Source organism: Alnus glutinosa, chromosome 7 (genome assembly GCF_958979055.1).
Source record: "Alnus glutinosa chromosome 7, dhAlnGlut1.1, whole genome shotgun sequence".
NCBI classification, from domain to species: domain Eukaryota; kingdom Viridiplantae; phylum Streptophyta; class Magnoliopsida; order Fagales; family Betulaceae; genus Alnus; species Alnus glutinosa.
Window position 1 is genome coordinate 20,508,846 of NC_084892.1, and position 23,718 is coordinate 20,532,563.

A 23,718-nucleotide genomic window follows, 5' to 3' on the forward strand; every position below is an offset into this window, starting at 1 on the left:
ACGTCAAGTCGTAGAGCTCTTTATCATCTGCGAAAACGGAAACGGCAGGCCTTTTGAAGGAGGAGGAGGACAGTCTAAAACAGTTTGACAACTTTGGCCCATGCAGGTCTCGAACCTGCGACCTTCGCGTTATTAGCACGACGCTCTAACCAACTGAGCTAATAGGCCATGTGAAAGTACAAATCCGTATTATTTATTTCGAAGTGTACCTATACAAGTTGTTTGTTTGCTTTTTTCTTTCTTTTTTTTCTTCAAATGAAAAAAGGGTTAGTTCATCCTTATCAAGCTCTTCAAAATTTTCTCCAAATTTAAGCTAAACAACCTACTTTTCTTATTTTATTCCTCACTTTTAAAGTAACTCTTGTATCAAACTCTCTAAATATTTTTCCATTTTAACTATATATTATTTTTTAATGATTTTAAAAATAACTACTTTAACTAACTACTTTCGTGAACATCAAAATTGCACCAACCAACTTCCTTCATCCAACGTCCAACATTGTCAACTTTTTTTTTTCACTCAACAGTGAAACTAACTACAGCCACGCCACTTTAATTAAACCATCAATCCATTTTAATTAAACCATCAACAGGAAGATTAAATTCTTCACCAACCTGCAGAGCCAAATCCATCCTGGTCCAAGTTGCTTCTAAGACAATGCAGCGTCCAACAAGAGCACAAGAAAGGAATTTATTGATAATAACTAACACAAGAAAAATGTACGTATGCCAAACAAAACAAGTTCAAGTCTTGATTTTAAACACAACAAACCAGCAAACAAGCTGTAGCAACAACAAACCAGCAAACAAGCTGGAACCACCTACAACAAAAACAAAAACAACTAGACCAAAACAGAGAGGTCTAGGTTCCAAGCCTGACAAATACAAATGTTTTCCTTAGTTTTATTGAATTTTCCAGCACCAGAAATCCTTCATCTAACTTCCCAAACAATCTTCTTGAGAATCTGAACCTCAGAAATAGGATGGCCATGTCTGATTGCATTCCTAGCATACCAGATGTTATAAACTGAAGAACTAAAGACAAGTCTACAAAGAATCCCCAGCATCGACTTCTTCTTCCAAGAACTACAACCATATATCAACAAATTCTGCCAATCAAAAAGAGGAACAATGGAAGGGCAACGCTGGACACAAGCTTTCCAAATATGACAAAGAACAACAATGGGTTTTGTCAAAATTAAAAAACCAATTCAATCAGATTCTTTTTTTCTGCATTTGACAACGAACAAACATTTTCTTTGTTCTTCTGGCCACCAAAGAAGCTTAATCTAAGAAACCAAACAAAAGCTACTCAAAGCAAACAAATAAAACTTAATCTAAGAAAGCCATACAAAGAAAAATCAACAAACTCATAAAAGACAAACAATAATGGCTCTAGATCGTCAAACCCCAGAGATCTTAAAACATATCAAACAAAAAAATTAAACGTAATCAAGCTGCAAATGGGGATAAAAGAAAACCCCATACCCCTTTGAACTAAACCCATTTATAGCCCCATTCCCCTTTGAACTAAACCCCAAGCACCCAAGCAACGGGGAGAGAGAGAGAGAGAGAGAGAGAGAGAGAGCAGTACCGAAGCAACAGCGGAGCTGGAACGCGCGATGAGGAATCTCAGTTGAAGGGGCGACCTGGAGTCTAGACTGAAATTGCACAGCGCCAAAGAAGAATTCGCACAGTGCCAAAGAGGGAATGAGAGATGCACAGAAACTGGAAGGAAAATGAAAGGTGCGGAGAGGAAAGTGAAAGAAGCGGGAGAATACAATAAAATGATATAAAATGAATGGCGTGAGAGCATCTGTGCGTTAAATTTAGAGAGAGTGTCTGATAGAAGCCAATTTGGTGAAATTATGAAGAGCTTGATACAAAAGAGGTTTTGAGATATTTCTCTATTATTTGGTGAAAAATTTGAAATAGATACTTTGATGTGGATGCTCTTACGAGAGAAACAAATTGTTTGTTTGACAATCAAGAGTATGCATTTAAATACTTAAAAAAAAAAAAAAAAAAAAAAAAGAAAAAAAAAAGAAAAAAAAGAAAAAAAAGTACGCATTTAAATATACTCCCAACGGTCCAACATATTAAAAGCTTAGAGGATAGTAAAAGAGGCACCAGACATGACTATCTAATTGTAGGAGTAATGCTATATACAACATCACTATTTCACTATGTTGAACTGACATTGCTAACCCATTCTTAGTTTAGCCATTGTTAATAAAAAAACCAAAAAAAAAAAAACAATCTAATAATAAATTGATAATGCTATATCAGCTTAGTCATATAGTGGTAGGACACCGATATTGTATATAGCATTAGCAAAACCAGGGCATGCATTTGCACCATGAGAAATGATATTTACACAAATTTTATACAACACACTCACATGACATGGGACTCATGTGAGTAAGACCACCACATGGATCCCACCCCATGTGACCCAAAAGAGAAGAATAGGTAAACCGTATATAACGGCAGATTGTTTTTGCATTCTTTATAGAATCCGTGGGTTGCTCTCCAGAATATTTCACAAAATAGAGAAGGATAAAAAGTAGTGTAGAAACTGGATTAGCAGTTTGGCAACACGTCAAATTGCCATGAATTCTGATAACTGAAATTGCATGTAGATGGCCACAACATGACAATTAATGGATTCCTTTCAATTAATTAAGTACTAGCACTCGCGCCCTTACAAGGTACATCAGTGCAGCGACAAACAGGTCTACCAGAAGCTTCCCAGCCGTTGAAGCCACGTTCCAGAACCAAAATGTTCTTTATTCCAGCATCTTCCTTGATCTCCGCAAGATGATTAACAAGCTTTCGTGCGCAAGTTGGTCCACGAACCTAGAAAACCATAACATTGTATAGATATCAGGAAACCCTTCAACCATATTAATAATCTTACCTTCTGAAATTATAACAAAGAAAAGGGGAAAATTGGGGAGAGCTTTGGCACATAAATTTCCAACATTATCAATAGAGCTATTGACTGATGCAACATTTCAAACCAACTATTTAAGCTTCAAATTCTTTGCTGGTATGTGAAGAACCAGAAAAATAAAGTGAAACAAATGCATCTGAAATAAATGAAAAAGAAATCACAAAAATTTTGTTCAATCAAAGATTTGTTATTAAATAATATGCAGATGCAGAAGTTTGAGCATCACAGTATATAGAGTCAGAAAAATCTTGAAGACTATGATTTTTTTTTTATTAGTAAAGCAAATTTATTAAAGGCAGAAAGGCCGCGACCCTAGTACACAGAAAGTAAATAGGAAAGAACACCCATCAAGATCAAGAACAATGAAAAAGAACACAAACATTTGCAAAGTTAGAGGTATAAAATAGGGCGTTAACAGAGATCCATTCGAAGAGGGATTTAAGGCAATAAAGCTATAGTCCGAGCTCGTCTTCTCAAAATCCTCAAAATTTCGAGCATTCCTTTCTCTCCAAATGCACCATATCAAACAAGATGGGATTACATTCCAAACAACATTAAGATCATAGCGACTAAACCTTCTTTTCCAACACGACGAGCTCCACCACCCACCTCGGCATAACCCATTCTACTCCAAACATCCTAAGGACCAAATTCCACAAGTCTCTTGCAATATCACACTGAAGAAGGAGATGGTCAGGATTTTCCTCGGTCTTTTTGCATATACAACACCAATCTATCGCAATGATGTGCCACTTGTGCAGATTATCCATGGTTATAATTTTTTTCTAAAGAAGTTGTCCACGTGAAGAAAGCCAACTTCAAGGGAGCCTTGGATCTCCAGGAAAGAGTAGTCAACATTGGGTGGAGAACTTTATTAAAAGTTATTACCTCAAAAGATCGTCTTTTGGAAAGAACCCAACAACATTTGTCTGCATCTCCCCAACTCCTCGCAGAATATAGAGCATTTAGAAAGGAAGATTCAGTATCCACCTCCCAATCATGGCACCAATTTGATGAAGCTCATGTCCCAATGCACCTCGTCATTGTGAGCAAGAAAATGATCAGCCACCAAAGCATCCCTATCCCTTGCTATGAAAAAAAGCTCTGAAAATGAATCTTTCAGAGGACAATCCCCACACCAAGTGTCATGCCAAAACCGGATCCGAGAGCCACTATCCACCACGATAGTAACAAATCTAGAGAAAGTATCCCAACCCCTCTTAATATGTTTCCAAAGACTCACCTCATAAGACCCATAAACAGCTTTAGAGCACCATCCTCCCGCCAAAATGGGTTATGCCTTGACGGGTTTTCGATCTGCTTGCTTGCTGGTTGTCTTCGGGTAGGCCGAGGAGTGCTACGGTGTGGAAAGCGCCTACTTGCCTCTTTTGGTGCTTATGGAGGGAAAGAAATAATCGAAGCTTTGAGATTTGGAGAAGACCTCGGAGAAGATTTTATCCTCCTTTTACCACACTTTGCATCTTTGACTACGACTTACGTGTCCCCTTTTTCTTTTAGCTTTAATGATTTTCTAACTCCTTTCTTTAGTTATGTGTTTCCTTTTCTATACTCCCAGTGTACTAAAGGGTACCTTACGCTTTTAATGAGATTGGCTTATTACTTATCAAAAAAAAATTAAAAACTTGGGCTCGTTATTCAAGCCACCCCACAAGAAATCCCTTTGCAATTTTTCAATCTGATTAGCAACCCCGACCGGGATAGGGAAGAGGGAAAGGAAATCTCTACAAGGATTGCATTTAAAGGGATTAGTTTCTCATCCAATCAAACAAAATATATAAAATCTTGTCAAAGGTACCTACATTCAAGAGCATGCAATTTTTGGGCAAGATATGATTGATCACACGAATAATTGCTCATATAATATTTCTAATAGGCATTCTCCACTAGTTGAGGATGATTTGTTCTCTCACTAATTCACTCAAGATAAATATTGCCACACATTGCTCCTTGGTTTTGAAAGGCTCTGTGGCTTTTTAAGTTTTTCAAATAATGAAATATGCAAAACTTGAAGATAAAGTTGTTTTCCACAGTGGTCTTAAAGATATGTGATGCACATAGTAAACGAATGTCTGTAGCATTCAAATATGTAGAATCTCTTCACATCTATTAATATATTGTCGTTGACTTTAAATATTTCTTTCATAAGAGATCCTTATGCCCACTTCCATTCCCTTCGTAATTTTTATCAAATTACTGCATATCCAGTTTCACCCAATAGAAGGGGCGTACCACTAACCTTATATGAAAAGAGAAGGGTTGTTTTGAATGTGAGTACCTGTCCAAAAACTTCCTATTACTGGCATTCAAATGTTCCTAGAACAAGAAGCTTTAACTCTTTATACATCTAACTAATTTCAAACAAAGCCTGAACATTCAGGCTAACAACAACATTACCAGCTTACTAGAGGTGTTTAATACCACAAAGAACCTCAAATCTTCTTTTATTATTTGCGACGATCTACGCTTGAAATTAATCTGGAGGAATCAACTATGTTACGACACTTGGACACCACCAAAAAAAAAAAGCAAGTCCAGCTAAACTCAGCCAAGACAAGTTTTGCATGAACTTACTCAAGTAATCTACCTTGAATAACAAAATTGAATTTCACAAACTTCACTATTTTGCAAGAAAAATAAAAAAAATAAAAAAATAATAATAATAGTGGATAGACACAGCAAATGCACTTACTTCCCTTCCATACTTAACCCAAAATGACAAGATATTATTTTGGACATTCATGTCCAACTGAGCTGGATAAAATCCTAATCTCAGTACATAAGCTTTAATTAGCAATGCAAGACTCGATGACAGAAAGAAACTAATATTTATATTGCAGAAACAAGACACAACTTCGTTGCAAGGTTTCACTGGTTTAATACCAGGACCAATGATTTGGCAGTAGGTTTAATTTATTTTCTGCAAAACTATAAAGTGGTCAGCACATCCGACTGCAATAGTCATTTAGCAATCCACAAATACAATGATGAATCACAGAGGACAACATAGCGGCTGCAATTCAGATTTCAGACTGCATTCACTCATCACAAATAATATAAAGTAGACAGGGATTGATTTGAAGAAATCCAGTAGATAATCGAATCTAAAAACGAAATACCCAATAGAAAACAATGCAGGAAACCAAGGAAAACCTAATAGGGTTTGAAAACTGCAACATAACCTGGCTGAGAGCGCAGTGGAAAACAAGGGTATCTTTCCCCTTCACCTCCTGAATAAGATCGGATATCTTGTCAGAGAAAATGTCGCTCGCATAGTGGAGAGACCCAGCTATATGACCGTCATAACTTCTCTCGTCATCCCTGGAAAAACCCATAAACATTTGAATGGAAGAATCAAAATAATCAACCGAAAAAAGATAAAATATGAATCAAAACTGGAAAGAGGAGCGTATGTCAGTGACTGAAAAACCTGACGTCTATGATGGCAATATTAGGGCGGCGTTTGAGAGAGAGCAGCTGAGAGCCAGTTAGGTAGGAGATGCTGCGAGCCATCTCTCTGCTTTTCTTCGTTCTTTTTCTCTTCTTTCTGTCCCAAGAAAAAAGAGAGAGAAGGATGTACGGCTAGCCTACCATATATAAAAATAATAAATAAATAAACAAAATAAGAAGAATGAAAATTATATGCTTTCTTATTAATGCTATTAAAAAATAAACATGTGGAAAAACACGTGTTTTTTACATGCTAAAAATCACGTATTTCTTACATGCTAAAAAACACGTGTCACTTTATTATACTGGTTTGTCGGTAATTGCTACAAATCAATTTGTAGCTAATTTTTGTCCGATGTTACAGGCTTTGATTTTTATTCGATGATAATTTTAAAAATCATTCTAATTTTGACGAATAAAAAAAATATGGGATAATATTTAAAATTACTCGCTGAAAAGTATTGGTCTATTTATTGTCCAATAAAATTATTCTTCATACCTATTTTATTACACCGTTTAAAATCGCGTCACACGGGATGATTTGTCATAAGTTAAATGACAACTTCAAAAATAAAATTGTATACCTCTACTATCTCATGCCACACCACTGCTAGGGGTGAAAATACGAATACGGTTATTAGCAATATCTGCATCCGCATAATGCGGTTATTAAATATGGTTATTATTCGTTATTAATATATACAAACCTAAATAAATTAAGATTTCACTCATTGCACAATTCAAGATTAACAACCATAAATTAAGATTTTACTTGTTGCAAGATTAAAAATAGGGAAAATTACACTTTATTCCTCTTGAAGTATTTACCACTTGGTGTTTTTGCGCCCAATGTACAAAAAATGACGGATGACCCCCCAATCTAGCCAACTATTGGTAGATAATACCTTATGTCCACTAAGTCCGTCTCTTTGAACGGAAATGAGGTCACATGCAACAAGGCCTAGCGTTTCAAAATTGCCCCCTAGAAATTCAACCTGCATACATGAAGAAGTCTTGCAAAAGCTGCTAGATTTTGAGAATCCGGGTCAACCCGCCCTCGAGAACCATCTCATCGACCTAGGCCTTGTCGATCTTGGCATTGCGCAGACGAGTTTTTATGGTGGAAAACTAGGCCCTTGGCTCGGCATCCTAAACGACGCGGAAACAAATGGTTGTAAAGGAACGGAAAGTGAATGTAATGTTTTGCGACATCTCCCAAAAAGAACGAAAAATTGCTTTCTGATTTAATTACCAATCATAATGAAAGGAGTGTTTGCATTTCAAAAGGGTTCATGAGCTTCCCGGAAGTTTCTTCAGTGTTTCAATTGCGAGAATTGTACAGGGTTTGGTCAAAGTACAAAAAAAAAAAGAAAAAAAAAAAAGAAAAAAAAAAAAGAGTATTTTAAAGTAGTTTGAGTCGGTCTTTGGTGAAAGAGGTTGTGAATCCGCGTTCCTACTTTATCTGGAAAACATATTTAGTCAACCAATTCCCCCATTCTCACTGTTACAGCACGACCATTCCAACTCAATCACACTCAAATGAGTTGAGCAACAACATACCAATCAAGAACCCAAATTAAAATCAACTCAGATCATGCCCGGCTGACAAGTCTTGAATTATTTGATTCAAGACCCCTTAACTTGCATTTGTTATACCTAGTTTGTGTTGTAAATATAATATTTTGTGTAGTTTTGTGTTTTATCTTATTTTCAGGTCTTAATTGAAATCTAATTCAAAACATTTGAATTAGACCTGGAAATACATCAAGGGTATTTTAGTCAGTTCAAGAGTTCGAGATTGTTCCTGCGAGTTGAAGAATTGACCAAGGCAATTCGATTGATCGACTTTATAATCGATCGATCGAAGTTCATCAGTCGAAGAAAAGTCGATCGAGTCAAACTCGATCGATCGAACCAGGACAAGCCCGACTGCGATCGAGCGAAATGCGATCGATCGACTTTATAATCGATTGATCGATTTCTCCGTCTTCCAGAAAATCAGATATTTCAAGATCTTTTGAATTCTTTATGCAATTCAAATTATAAGTTGGATTTTGTGGACAAAAATGGACGTCGACCAGCTCTGTTTGTGTGGCTAGAATTAATTCTTGATGGTCTTTTGTAAATCCAATTCTCTATATATATGAGATTAGGGATTTAGGTTAGAGGATGCATCTTTTGGGGTTTGTTCGGATTTTCTCAGGTGTATCACTTTAATTTCTCATGTTTTAGTTTACTTTGATGCAAGTTTTCTGGGTTTAATTCCAGAGAGCAATTTCTTCTTCTTTTTCCCTTTTGTTCTTCATGTTCTAGCTTAGGTTTTTCTTCCTTTTTGTAATCCGAATTTCATAATTCTAATATAGTTGTTTTGAATTCATTTTCTTCTTGTTTTCTTTACTGTTTTCATAGATTTCATATCTAGCTAATTTAGTTCTTAGGGTTTGATCAAAATCCTATCCAAAACCATATAGTGTTCTTGATGTTCTTAGGATTTTCTTGAGATGTTTGATGATTGTTAAGGACTAGAGGATATCAAAATCTATGCTAAAAGGTTTTGTTATCAAGATTCCAATCTATTTATTCATGAAAAAGAGTTAAACTTGTCTATGAGTTTTCTTAGATTTATTAAGTAAAATCAACATTCTTATAAATAAGAATGATGTCTTTTGCAATGGTTCTATATGACTTGATGTATGATTACCTATTAGAGTCACCTTATAGAGTATGCTAGGGAACACTGATCATTTCATACCTTTGGTAGTGTAGAATGTCTTTCCATTGTAGTTTAATCTTTACATGGAATAGACCGGTGTGAAACTAGATACCTTATGATTGTGGCCTAGTTAGGGTTTTCGTATCTCTTGTATACTTATTAGGATGTGTTGTAGAGTAGTAAGCTAGGGAGCATTAGTCACTCCACACCTTTCGTAGTGTAAACGTTTTTCAATTATAGACTAATCTTTACGTGGAGTAGACTAATGTAAAACTAGGTGCTTTATAACTACGTCTTAATGAAAGTGTTTTCACGTCGAGGTCGTCGTAATGGTTGACACCCATTACGCGCTCATATCATGCATGTTAGGAAGAACCATATAGACTTTAAGCATTTCATTGGTTGAGGATTGGATAAGATCAACACCCTAAGTTTTCTTTAAGTTTGTTTTCATTTTCCGCTTTCATTCCTTCACTTTATTGTTGTAGCTTCAATTCTACAACCCTTACTTTTATTTTTATCTTTAAGTTAAGTTAAATACGCTCTTAGATATTCCATTACGCAAAACAACCAATAATCTCTGTGGTTCGATCACCCTTACTATAGTACAATCGATACGTACTATTGCGAGTGGTAAACTTATAAATTTAAAATTCACATAGCCGGTTAGCCCGTTACCACCGGCCCTTTGCAAAATTCGTCTGTTTCTCGCGTTACATGCCCGGCCATTTCGTGTCGTCAGCCATGTTGCCCATCCAGTCTACGTCAGGTCAACCAGTGGTTTTGCGGTTGTCTAGCTGCTCTCCATCTGGTCCGTTACAGTTCCAGCCATTCTAGAATCTAGGTCGCTAGTTTCGTGCCAAACCATTGAAAAGGTGGTACTGCAGTGGACACAGACGACAGACTCTCTATTTCTTTGGAAGCTGGTGGATGGGGCGAACGTTGATGTGTCAGAGAAGGAGGAGTTCTTGAGTGAATCAAACGGTGTAGTGCCGCAGATTTTAAGACATAAAATATGAATATTTATGAAAATAAATATTCATTAATTAAGAAGCGTTTATAGTTTCAATTTGATAAAAGTTCAAACGAACCTTAAACTTTGAAATGACAAAAACAGGGTCAAACAAACTCCTTTTTAGTTGATTCAAAAACTAAAAAACTCTATTTGAAGTCCTCTATCTACCCTCCAAATTTCATAATTTTTGGACTTTGTTAAGGGCACAAAAACAACCGTGAAATATAGTACCCCTGTTTTGGACAAAAATTCATATATAGCATTGTTAATTATTGAGTCTTTGATTTTTATCAAAATCATCATTACCCATTGATGATTTTTTCCATCCATGAACTTAGTCCCTTAATTTTCAGCTCTTAAAAGTTATGAAGGCTATAGCAAATTAATTGTTTAGTTAGAAGTTAAGTACTAGTTAAGTTCTCTAAGTTAGAAATAAATGATAATTAGTTATAGATAAGAGATATGATAAGGTTAATAATTACTTAAGATTCCTTGATGATGCACCACCAGATGCAGTCCCCAACCATGGATCAATTTAGCCCCAAACAATCTCACCCTTTCCATTTGTGTTTAAAATAAGGTGCAGCTCCCTTAACCCAAAAAAAATATATATATATATATCTCATCGCTAAACTTGCTGCCCAAGTTTGATTTGCAGCCCTTAGATCAGCTCCAAAACAAGCTATCCTAGCCATCCATTTGTGTTTATAAGGAGGAGAGCACCTCCCTTCATTTCACGCATCTTCTCCTTCCTCTAAGTTCTCTCGGTTTCTCAAAGTGCTATAGTAGAAATTCTTCTCTCTCAGTTTGCATAGCAGCAGCAAAAGCACCCAAAAGAACCCAAGCTCCCTTCTCCTCCCTCTCTTGCTCTTCATGCTTCTCTCTTGAAAAGAAGCTGCAAATCTCCTTTGATTCACAAACCCAAACCGCAGTGGCAGAATATCCTCTATATCTCTCCTCTGTTCTTTTTCAATCACAACAACACTCTCTCTTCTTCTCGGTCCTTTAATGCAGAAAAACCAGAAATGGGTCCTCTCAAAACTCTCTCTCTCTCTCTCTCATTCGGCTTGTACCTGGAAAACAAAAAAACAAAACTAGAAAGACCCATCTTCTCCTTCCTTTTAAAGTTGTAGAAAAATCTCCCTTTTAACTCTCACTCTCTCGGTTCTGTACAAAGGGGAAAGCAGAAAACTCTCAATCCTCTTTGTTTTCTTTTTAGTCAGCAACAGTTCTTGCTTCTTCTCTCTTTGTCTTTCAGTCACAACAGAAAAGAAGAAGAGTTTTCTCTCAAACTCTCCCTCTTCTTTGTTTTGGCTTTCAACTAAAAAGAAAAGAAAAGAAATAAAAAAAAAAAAAAAAAAAAAAAAAAAAAAAAAAAACAGCAGCTGTCTCCCTCTCAACCTCTCTCAGTTTCGGTCTGCAAAGAATGAAGAAAAACACATTTGCATCTCTCTCTTCACCTCTACAAAAACAGCAAGTCACTCTCCTCTTTCCTCTTTGTTAGTATTTTATATTGGCAACATTCTGGTTGACAAAAACACTTTATGTAACGGTTGCTTTTTAACAGGATTATCGGTTATATTCAGAGTCTTCAAGTAATATGGACAGTGTCTCATTTCATGCCATGTGCATGGTCACAAGTTTCTAAGAAGATGTCCATTAAGATTCCATGCAATTTCCAAGTCAAAACAGCCGATTCCTATGCAACTGTCCAGACGGGCCTTTGAAGGCATCCGGACGCACTGTAGTGTCTAGAAGCTTCAGCGTTGAAGACGTCTGGACGTCAGAGCTATACCGTCGTGATGCTAGCTCAAGCTTCTCCAGTTTCTACACGGAGTTGGATTTCATGTTCAAACACGGATCGGGAAACAGCAACCGTTCGGACGGAAGGGCAACACCGTCCGGACGCTTTTCAGGTTTCCTGGAAGATTTCTGCACACGTCTAAGTGTTTTTATCATAAATCTTTGGTCGAGTATCGGATTGAGACGAAATTGGTGTCGTTGGAAAGCTAAGAAAAAATCCTACAACTTGAGCATCCAGACGGCCAATAAAAACATCTGAACGGCCCACCGTTCGGACAGAAAGAGAGTAGCGTCCAGACGGCCTCTAGAATTGCGTTGTTTCTGAAAGGTGGTCGCAAAAGAATGTCTGGACGAGGCTAACTTCCGTCCGGATGCTCCGCAACCATAATCCTATTTTGAGCAAATTTAGGGTTTCTTTAAGCCTATAAATAGAGGGTTATAGGCTTGTAAATTGTATGAATTCAGTATCAAATTCCATAGTGCTTTGAGAGGGTGTTTAGGGAGAATCGAAGATCTGCTAGCTCTTAAGCCGTTGCCGGTGTGTGCTCGTTGTTCGTGTGAAGTCGATCTTAGGGGTCGGCCCTAAGGTAAATGAATCCATCAAAAACCCCTTCAGGTAGAAGTTCTGGTTGGAAAGCGTTCACGATGGGCTTCGTGTCAGAGTTAAAGATATGACTACTGCATAAGGGTATTTGAGTACGAGTGTCTTGTAACTAATTTTGTTTTTGGATAGTTAATTTCCTGGGTTTGGCTGCCCTTGAGTGGTTTTTCTCTTCACAGAGTTTCCACTTCATAACAAATATCTTTGTTTTCTTTAAATTCCGTATTTAAGATATTTTATTGCACACAAACACACACACTTTGGTTAAATTAGAAGTCAATAATTATTAACAATTGGAATCAGAACAGGTTACACTTCTGTTTTAGATTTATTTCTTGAGTGTTGTTGATACAGTTTCCAGCATGGTGACGTGTCAGATGATGATTCACCTTGTTCTTTATGATCTGCAAAATAATAAACACTGCGTCGGGGGGTGCCGACGATCCCCCTCCGATGCTTAAGTAAGATGATAGTTTGAATATGAGCAGAGTAATTTTTAGAAGCATAGAATGTACCTCTATATCTGAAAAGATTCTGGTATTTATAGAAATTGAAGAGCAGTTAGGATTGTTCTCGGTTTGTGAGGGGATCGGTAGTTGAGGAAGACGTGGCCTCGGGCGCACGGACATTTCGGGTTCCATGACCGCTTATCTTGGGTGCACGATCCTTTATGGGTGACATGTTGTTGGAGAAACTTCGGGAGCATGATCTAGTTATGTATCGTGTGTCGTGTCCCTTAAATCTCGCGGACTCGGGTGTTACAAGGTATCCGGGTCAATTACCCGAGTCAGGTGGGATCCTCGACTCGGATGGATCATCGGCTCGGAATGCACCCTTGGCTCGGGATGGTATCTCGCGTACTCGGGTGTTACAAGGTATCCGGGTCAACTACCCGAGTCGGGTGGTCGGGTCGGTTGAACCGGTTTGGGCCCAAATAATTTTGGTGGGCTTTGATAAACTAATATTTTCCCTAACAAGTGTGATCCATGACTTCTTCTAACATAAATCTTCCTGAGTTCTCTGAAGATAATTTTTATGATTTCTCTAAAGATACCCTTTTGATAGGTAAACTCTTTAAGAAATTCAATAGAAAACTCAAGAAGATAAAGCAAGAAAAAGAGTCTTTGTTTTTACAATTATCTGAATCACATGTTTTGATTGACTCTTTGAAATCTAAGAATACCATGCTTTTTGATATTGTTGATGCACTAGAGAATAGATTAAAAGAATAAGAGGATCTTTTGGAAAAATTCTCTAGTAATAATTTGAAAAGCATGCTTTGTATTCATAAAGATATTTCTAACAAGCTTGATTTAAGTACTTCTACTTCACATGCTTCTGATTCTGAATTAGATTCTATTGATATTAAGCCTATGATAGAAGATACAGCTTGTTTAGATAATTCTTGCTTAACTAATCATGTGATGCCTAACTCCAAAGAATCAGGAATACAAGATAAGTTTATTCCTAAGTGTCATAATTGTGGGAAGATTCGTCATATTAGGTCAAATTGTTATTTGTTGAAATCTCACAAGCCTTAGATTAAGTAGGATGCTCTGAGGAAAAGTGAAATTGAAGATTCTTCCTCATCAAAATATGCCCCTTCGCATAGAAGACATATAAAGGGTAAGTGCAATATTGTTTGTAAGAATGCTAACCATATTTCTGCAGAGAAAGTCAAGCAGCATTCCAACAAAAGAAGCCTGCCCACCTGTCATCACTGCGGCATCACCGGTCACATCCGACCCAAATGTCCACATCTTTAGGCTCAGAAGTCGAAGGTTTAGAAGGAGCTGCCAACAAGAGCTACATCAGGTACTCTACCTCCGCCTACATTCCAGGCTCCACGGCATCAGCAACGACAGCTGAAGTTGGTTCCTGCCAATCAGAGTGGCAAATCAAAGAAGAACAAATCAAGGTGCTACATGAGAAAACTGCAAAAGTCCATTAGCAACCATGGCTATGAAGGGTTGCTGAGCCTAATGCAAGGTATGCTAAGAAGAATGGACAACATGAACAAGTTCTGCAAACCACTGCCATGAGTCAAGCAGGTATGAGTCAAGAATGATGAGACTATTCACCCATTGAGGGGGAGTGGACTCACCTAGTAGAGGTGAAGTCTTACCATGCCTAAGATTTTAGTTCATAAATTCTAGTGCATGTCAGGTATGTTTTGCAATATCATATTCGTGCCTTGCATTCTATTTGAGGAAACATTTATTCTATCCCTATATTTTCTCTTGTTGTTTTGAGAAACTTCTGCAGATATTTTTTTTTTGGATATCCGTAGAATAAATCATAAGGGATATCCAATTGTTTTGTAAACAAAAACCAAGCAATCAATTATGTGAAATTATCTCAAATCATCAAATGCATCCTTGAATCACAAAAGATATTCAAGAATCATTCCACATATTGAAAATAAGTAAAACAATTGAAATATTAAACCCAATAAAATCGGATAATAAAAACTTATATGAAAGTATTGTTGCTCTTCAATGGTGATGCTTCATCCTCAACCTTAGTTGAAAAATTAGCTACACATGGCTATGAAAAATAAATCATAAACTAAAGAAAAACTAAACTAAAAAGAAGAAAATATATTTGGTCTCTAGCTTCTCACACTTTTTCTTGAGGCTTAGAGGTCTATTTATAGGGATAAAACAAATCCTAGAAGCCCTAGATATTCTAGAAAAATCGGAGGTTAGTCTTCTAGTTTGAGTAGGAGACTCAAAACTCAATCAAAGAAGGAAAATGACTTCAAATTCGTCCAAATTTGTGGTCTTTTATTGAGAGACACTTTTGGCATAGCAAATGTCCGAATTAGGAAAATCTTATTTCAGAATGATTTGTAGAAAATTAAGTTATATTTCCAACACTTCTTGATTCACTTTAATCGGATATTTTAGCTGAAAGTTATGGCCAAAATACTATGACATGTACAGAATATGAAATTTAATCTAATCCGATTTTGACTCCAATTAGACAAATTACGATTTAATCCTCTCTTTGATTTGGTTGAACATAACTACATCATTTAGGTCTTCTCAAAGTGTGCTTTCTTTCACCTTAAAGCTATTGTTTTCTCTCAATGACCTGCAAAATACTAAAATACCAAAACTAACAAAAATCATTAGAAAATAACAAAACTAACAAAAATCATTAGAAAATAACAAAACTAAAGGTTTAATAAATGCAAATTAAGGGGTCCACATATGCAATATTTGGCACTCATCATGGAGCCTAATGTGTAGTCGGAGGTAGAATGCCTGATGTAGCTCTTGCTGGAAGCTCCCTTTGAACCTTCGACTTCTGAGCCTGGAGATATGGACATATGGATCGGATGTGACCAGTTAAGCGTAGCAATAACACACATAGCAACGGCTTCAGAGAGATCAACTCAGCTCAATAACCTTACAATATAGATCTCTAAGCACTAATGAAATTCAATACCGAATTCTTGCAAATCTCAAGCACAGGGGCCTCTATTTATAGGCTAAGGGCTCAAATGAGCGTTTGGCTTGATAAAGTTGGGCCTCTATTGACAACCGTCAGGACAAACAACTGTGGGACCGAAATTCTGAAAATTTCGCTAAAGATCTTTCCTGTTTGAGAGCCGCGTCCGGACGGTGAGGCACTGTCGTCCGGACAGTCGCACGTTCGCTGCAAGTAATTTCCATATAGAGGCTTCACCCGTCCGGACCCGGCTGATGGTCGTCCGGACAGCTGATCTGATGCACGCAATTTCCATAACTGATGAACGCGCGTCCGGACCATGATGACTGGCGTCCAGACGTTTGGATTTGAATTGAGATACTTGCCTTATGGATGAGCGCGTCCGAACGGGAATCCACGTCGTCCGGACGGTTGCAGCAATCTTCCCAGAACTGTGTTTGGAAGAAAATCCTAAAGCTTGATCGAACACTGAGAGTCGCTCGGACGGGTTGCTGAATCGTCCGGACATATGCAAGCTGGAGTAGTTCGAAGCTTCTCGACATAGAGGAAGGTCTGGACAGGAATCCACGTCGTCCGAACGGATGATGCTTTAGTCTGATGAGCGTCAGGACGGTATGACACGTCGTCCGGATGGCTGGAGCTTTGGACAGCTGGGCGTCCGGACGGGATGACACGTCGTCCAGACGACTGACAGGGAATCGCATTTTCTGTCTTGCAAACTGTGCAGAATCTTCTAAAAATACTTCTGAATAGCAGAATCCCTGTTAAAAAACATCTTTACATATAAGTGATTTTGTCCAACAGAATGTGGCCAATTACAAACTAACAACTAGCATGTTGGTCAATTTGACCATCTTATAAAAAACATCTCTCTCATTAGAATTTCCAGAAGCAAAAAGTCAGAGAAGAAAATGATGTACCTTAGGGGAGCCTTGGATAGTGCACAATATCATCATATGAGGAAAGCAACTATCAAGCATAAAAAGTGAGAAGAAAACTTTGCATATGTCAGACTTATGTTATTAACCACATGTAAGTATAATTCATCAAAGCACACTGACCAATAAAATAGAATAAGAGACATGAGATAGCTAACAAACTTTAAAAAGAACCACCCTGCTACTAATCTCAAATATATATATATATATATATATATATATATATATATATATATATATATATATATATATATATATATATATATATATATATATATATATATATATATATATGTATAACAGCATGCTGTCAGAGGATAAGACTTAAGAAACACAAAGAAATCTAATCCTAGCATGGAAAAACATGTTTAGGACACGTCACAAACACCAATGGCTTTTCGAAGGGACTCAAACTTGCTACCATCCAGAGGTTTGGTAAGAATGTCAGCCAATTGGTTATCAGTGGGAATGAAAGAGAGAGAGAAACTACCTCAGATTCCACAAGATCACGCAAGAAGTGATGTCTGATATCAATGTGCTTGGTCCGAGAGTGCTAAACAAGATTCTTGAAAATATTTATAGCACTAGTATTATCACAGTTGATAATCATGGTATCCTCAGTGAATCCATAGTCACATATAACAGCTTCTTCATCCACAACAATTGGGTACAACAGCTTCCCGCATCAATATACTCAGCCTCAGCAATGGAGACGGAAATCAAAGATTGTTTCCTACTCATCCAAGCTACAAGATTATTTCCCATATAGAAACATCCTCTAGAGGTGCTCTTTCTATCATCAGGATTGCCAGCCCAGTCTGCATCAGAGTATCCTACAACAATAAGATTTGTTTCCCTGGAATACCATATGCCATAAAGAAGAGTATAATTTACATACCTGATGATACGTGATGTGAATTTTAAATGTACTCGCAAGTGCACGAATCGTTTGCAATAAAGGGTTTTGCAAGTGCGAGGTCGATCCCACAGGGAATTGTGTTCTTGAAAACAAATTTATGACTAAATTAATTAAATCTTAACCTAGTTCCAAAAAAACGTTTGATTTTTTATAAAAAGAAAAACAACATAAAGTAAATAAAGTAAAATAAAACAAAAGAAAATGTACTAAGGTTTTGGAATCCACACCCACCAAATCATAGTAACATATTCTCATGTTCATCAATACACATCCGAAGTTCTTACCATACAAATCTTATGTATGTTCTACTATGCTTCAAAAAATCATTAAATTATTCAATGAATTCGTTCTTTGCACAAATCACAAAAAATATCCGGTTTAAACCAAATCATCAAATGTATCCGTAGAACGAAACACAATGAATATCCAACATTTTGATAAATAAAAACACAAGCAATCAATTATGTGAAACTATCTCAAATCATCACATGTATCCGTAAATCACAGTAGATATCCAAGAATCATTCCACAAATTGAAAAGAAGTAAAACATTGAAAAAATTAAACCAAATAAAATCGGATAGTATAAACTTACATGAAAATATTGTTGCTCCTCAATGGTGATGCTTCATCCTCAACCTTAGTTGAAAAACTAGCTACACATGACTATGAAAAATAAATTATAAACTAAAGAAAAACTAAACTAAAAAGAAAAGAATATATGTGGTCTCTAGCTTCTCTCACTTTTTCTTGAGCCTTAGAGGTCTATTTATAGAGAGAAAACAAATCCTAGAAGCCCTAGAATTCCTAGAAAAATCGGAGGTTAGTCTTCTAGTTTGAGTAGGAGACTCGAAACTCAATCCAAGAAGGAAAAGGACTCCAAATCCATCCAGATTTGTGGTCTTTTATTGTGGGATACTTTTGGCATAGCAGATGTCCGAATTAGGAAAATCCTATTTCACAATAATTTGTATAAAATTGAGTTAGCTTTCTAACACCACTTGATTCACCTTAATCGGATACTTGAACTGAAAGTTATGGCTAAAATACTGTGACATAGGCATAATCTGAAATTTAGTCCAATCCGATTTTGACTCCAATTAGAGAAATTCCAATTTATTCCTCTACTTGATTTGGTTAAACATAACCACATCATCTAAGTCTTTTCAAAGTGTGCTTTCTTTCACCATAAAGCTATTGTTTTCTCTCAATGACCTGCAAAATACTAAAATACCAAAACTAACAAAAAACATTAGAAAATAATAAAATTAAAGGTTTAGTAAATGCAAATTAAGGGGTCTACATATGCAATATTTGGCACTCATCAAATACCCTCAAACTTACATTTTGCTAGTCCCTTAGCAAAACAAAACAAAACATAACATAAAATGAAAGCTTGAAACACAAATCCTCTTTCGGTTGGAGAAACGATTGCATTTAGCGTATGCAACAAGCCTTTTAAACCTCTAGGACTCCCTAGTGGACGAGTGAAGTCTCGTGAGGGTTTGCCAGGAATGATACCCACAAACATTTTAAAGCACTATGTTGTTGAAAAACAAGAATCCACACAAACACATGGTTTAGACATCATGAGTAAGTTTAACAAACTGAACAACATACTCACATCATCAGGACATCAAAAATCACTCAACTCATAGCTGGAAAATTGAGACGACTCAGGCTCAAATGTGTGCAAAGTGAGACTAACATATAATCATGAGGTTTCAATTTTCTTCAAAGGTTGTGTACCTCAAAATTCATAGGAATCTCATCAAAGAAACAACCAAGGCTTAAATCATTTTTTTTTTTTTTTTTTTGTAGGCTGTGCAATGTCTGACTCCCTTAAGCTTTCTATTTGACCCATGTAACAAGTGTTGGGCCAATGACTCCCAAACCAAATGGTCTTAGGGCACTAGATGTAGAAACATCCCTAAGAGCTTAATTACTCAAGTCAAAAAGGCTACGAAGTCAAACTAGCCATATGATCAACCAAATTGAATCTCTCATCTTTTGACACGAACACTCAATGCTTAGTGAGGCAAGAAGCCCGGTTACTCAATGAGAAGTCAAACTGGTGATATTATTGTTATCTTTCTTTTTCTTTTTCTTTTTTGAATTTAAGCCAAGGTTTCATCAACAAGTCATCCAACAAATGTCAAGACACACATTCCTCAATTCAAATCTCATACCTCACAAAACCAATGTTAATGTGCTTGTGATAAATAATTCAAACAAGTGAAGTCTCTCTAATCCAACAGATGAGTCAAAAAAATTCAGATTTCTAAAGATATGCAGTGTTCAATATGTTAAACAAACCAATGATATGCAAACCACAGTTGAGATGTAATCATGCTCAAACAACAACCTAGCACAATTTTTTTTTTTTTTTTAACTATTTCTAGAATAAAAAGACAAATAAGCAATATTTTAGCAATTTTTTTTTAGATAAAAAAAAAATAAACAAACAAACAAACAAATAGACAGAGTGTTTTTTCATACCCCAAAACTTGAATTACACATTGCCCTCAATGTGTAGTATAGAAATACATTACCAGAAGTAGGGAAACATCAAGGTGTGAAAAAGGCCAGCGCGTCCCCCAAACTTAAACACCAAAACACCTGTCAACAAAATTACCAGCAATATTTTCTCATAGAAACAAACATCAAAAGGTTAATTGCTGTCAGAAACAAAAATAAGGGATAATTACACTTAACCCCCCTGATTTATCCACGGTGTGGCGATTTACCCTCCAATGTACCAAAATTGGTACATGACCCCCCCGAACTTGCCAACATATGGCAAAATCAACCTTCCGTCCAATCGACCATTCGTTTGGACGGAAAGTCGGTCACGTGCAAGTCATGTGACTTGGGGAGGGTCTTTGTCTTAAACGGTCACGTGACTTGCACGTGACCTATTTTTCGTCCAAACGAATGGTCGATTGGACAGAATGTTGATTTTGCCACACGTTGGCAAGTTCGGGGGGGTCATGTACCAATTTTGGTACATTGGGGGGTAAATCGCCACACCATGGATAAATCAGGGGGGTTAAGTGTAATTATCCCCAAAAATAAACTAACAAGAAATTAAATGAAAAAGGAAAAAGAACTCAGAAATTAAATGCAAAAAATAAAATAAAAAAAATTACCATACCTGCCTCGATCATGTGGATGTCCAACCAATCCCTTCCACCCTTTCTTCTTTAAAATTTGATAGCACTTTGGGAGGATATTTTGCCATCGTAGGTAGCCAACTTGCTTGCTTGGAAATATTTTCTTTGGCCGATGATTCCTAGATTTGTGTGCTTGTCTGCATAAATCCTTGAGAATCTTGGCATATAAAGGCTCTTTGAGACATTAAAGAATTAAAGCTTTGGATTCATGATGTGTCTCAAGAGGGACAATGATGAAGGAATGAGCGTCAGTACTCACTTCCTTGTCATTAGACAGACTTGTATCTGCTGGGGGCTCAATTTTCTCTTTATGCTCAATTTTCTCCATGTGCTCAATTTGGTCTCTGTGTTCAATTTGCTCATATTTCTCTTCTTGTTCCTCTATGTGCTCAATTTGGTCCATCTGCTCAATTTGCTCCTCTTTGTGCCCAATTTGGTCCTCTTTTCCTTCTTCCTCTTTTCCTTCTTCCTCTTTTCCTTCTTCCTTATTGTGCTCAATTTGCTTACTCTCGAGTATGATGGTCTCAGGGACATTCTCATGACAAGAATGGCTAGCATCATCCTTATCAATCTTATAATGCCCTTCAGCCATCAGCTGACTTTGAAGCTCTTCTTCCTCCATTCTGTTGAATTCAACAACCAGATAATCGATTTGTTCTTCTTTCTTGGTAAAAGCTTGATGTGTGAACTGAGTTGAATCCCTGATCTCATGTGTAAGCTCTTTTATAGCCTGGTTATTGCTCATAGTGGCATTCTTCAGCTCTTGTCTACTCTGTTTAAGCTCTTGCATAATCTGGTCGTTGCTCATGGTGACCTTCTTAAGCTCTTGTATATTTCGGTTGCTTGTCTGTATGAATGCTTGGAGTGTTTCTTTCAATGATAGTTTTTTAGGAAGGGGATCATATGATGAAGGATGGAGGACTTGGTTTTTGAACTGCGAATATTCAAGATGATGCAGTTCATTGTGTGAGGGAGCATAATTTCCTGTGGCTTGATCTTGCCATGAGAAATCAGAATGGTTGCTCCAGTCCGGGTTGTAAAAACTGGAATTTGAATCAAACCCTGTGTTGGAGAAATTAGCTTGGACACTTCTGAGCTTTTGTATATTATGTTTGCTTTCTTGTATGAATGCTTTGAGAGTGTCTTCCAATGATAATTTTTGTGCTGGATAATTGTAGGATGAATGATAGGAAGATTGGTGATTGAACTGCGAATATTCAGGATGGTGCAGTTCTTGAGGTTGGGGAGCACAATTTCTCATGGCTTGAGCTTGCCACGAGAAATTAGAATGGTTGTTCCAGTCCGAATTGTAAACATTGGAATTTGAATCGAAATCCGGACTGGAGGAATTTGTGTTCATCTGCTCATATGAAAAATTGGAGCCTTGTCCCCGAGATGGACAATTACTGGAACTATGATAAGGATTGGAGCAATATGAACATGGTTTATATGGGTAAAAATTGTGAGTGTAGTTGATAGGAGTAGGTGTCCTACCACTAGGTGAAGCATGTTGTGCAGAAAAATTGTTATAATTATCATAAGAAAAATCCATGCTTCACTCTCACTTTTTAACATGCAAATATCCCACATAAAACATCAACCAATTTATTATTATTTTTTTTTAAATTAAAAAAAAAAAAAAAAAAAAAAAAAAAAAGCAAAACAAAGAAAAGATAAAAATCTTTTTTTTTTTTTAGAAATAGGAATAACAAAAACAAATAAAAATCCTAATTACAACTAGTAGAAAGATAAAATCAATTTAGAAATAAACAGTTTTCAAAAATTCAAACAATTCTCCGGTAACGCCGCCAAAAACTTGATGTGAATTTTAAATGTACTCGCAAGTGCACGAATCGTTTGCAATAAAGGGTTTTGCAAGTGCGAGGTCGATCCCACAGGGAATTGTATTCTTGAAAACAAATTTATGACTAAATTAATTAAATCTTAACCTAGTTCCAAAAAAACGTTTGATTTTTTATAAAAAGAAAAACAACATAAAGTAAATAAAGTAAAATAAAACAAAAGAAAATGTACTAAGGTTTTGGAATCCACACTCACTAAATCATAGCAACATATTCTCATGTTCATCAATACACATCCGAAGTTCTCACCATACAAATCTTATGTATGTTCTACTATGCTTCAAAAAATCATTAAATCTACTATGCTTCAAAAAATCATTAAATCACAGTAGATATCCAAGAATCATTCCACAAATTGAAAAGAAGTAAAACATTGGAAAAATTAAACCAAATAAAATCGGATAGTATAAACTTACATGAAAATATTGTTGCTCCTCAATGGTGATGCTTCATCCTTAACCTTAGTTGAAAAACTAGCTACACATGACTATGAAAAATAAATTATAAACTAAAGAAAAACTAAACTAAAAAGAAAAGAATATATGTGGTCTCTAGCTTCTCTCCCTTTTTCTTGAGCCTTAGAGGTCTATTTATAGGGAAAAAACAAATCCTAGAAGCCCTAGAATTCCTAGAAAAATCAGAGGTTAGTCTCCTAGTTTGAGTAGGAGACTCAAAACTCAATCCAAGAAGGAAAAGGACTCCAAATCCATCCAGATTTGCGGTCTTTTATTGTGGGACACTTTTGGCATAGTAGATGTCCGAATTAGGAAAATCTTATTTCACAATAATTTGTAGAAAATTGAGTTAGCATTCCA

At 36.5% G+C, this 23,718-nt stretch overlaps 1 protein-coding gene and 1 non-coding gene across 2 annotated transcripts; both read right to left on the bottom strand.

Moving 5' to 3' along the window:
* Positions 1–94: 94 nt before the first annotated feature.
* On the bottom strand, positions 95–168 carry TRNAI-AAU (transfer RNA isoleucine (anticodon AAU)). The gene has a single exon. It is a non-coding gene; the product is annotated as a tRNA-Ile (tRNA).
* Positions 169–2,469: 2,301 nt separating this feature from the next.
* On the bottom strand, positions 2,470–6,554 carry LOC133874328 (dual specificity phosphatase Cdc25). Its single transcript, XM_062312222.1, has 3 exons — positions 6,405–6,554; positions 6,157–6,295; positions 2,470–2,859 (listed from the first exon to the last, which is right to left on the bottom strand). The coding sequence occupies exons 1-3, from the start codon at positions 6,485–6,487 to the stop codon at positions 2,683–2,685; spliced, it is 399 nt and encodes a 132-aa protein (XP_062168206.1). The 5' UTR covers positions 6,488–6,554; the 3' UTR covers positions 2,470–2,682.
* Positions 6,555–23,718: the final 17,164 nt, after the last annotated feature.

What these genes read in the sequence shown, in the direction of transcription:
- LOC133874328 (XM_062312222.1), bottom strand. Translation starts at nt 6,487, where the DNA reads ATGGCTCGCAGCATCTCCTACCTAACTGGCTCTCAGCTGCTCTCTCTC. An exon ending in ATTGCCATCATAGACGTCAG is followed by an intron (nt 6,296 to 6,404) that starts GTTTTTCAGTCA and finishes GGGTTTTTCCAG; the next exon opens with GGATGACGAGAGAAGTTATG. An exon ending in TCCACTGCGCTCTCAGCCAG is followed by an intron (nt 2,860 to 6,156) that starts GTTATGTTGCAG and finishes ATGGTTTTCTAG; the next exon opens with GTTCGTGGACCAACTTGCGC.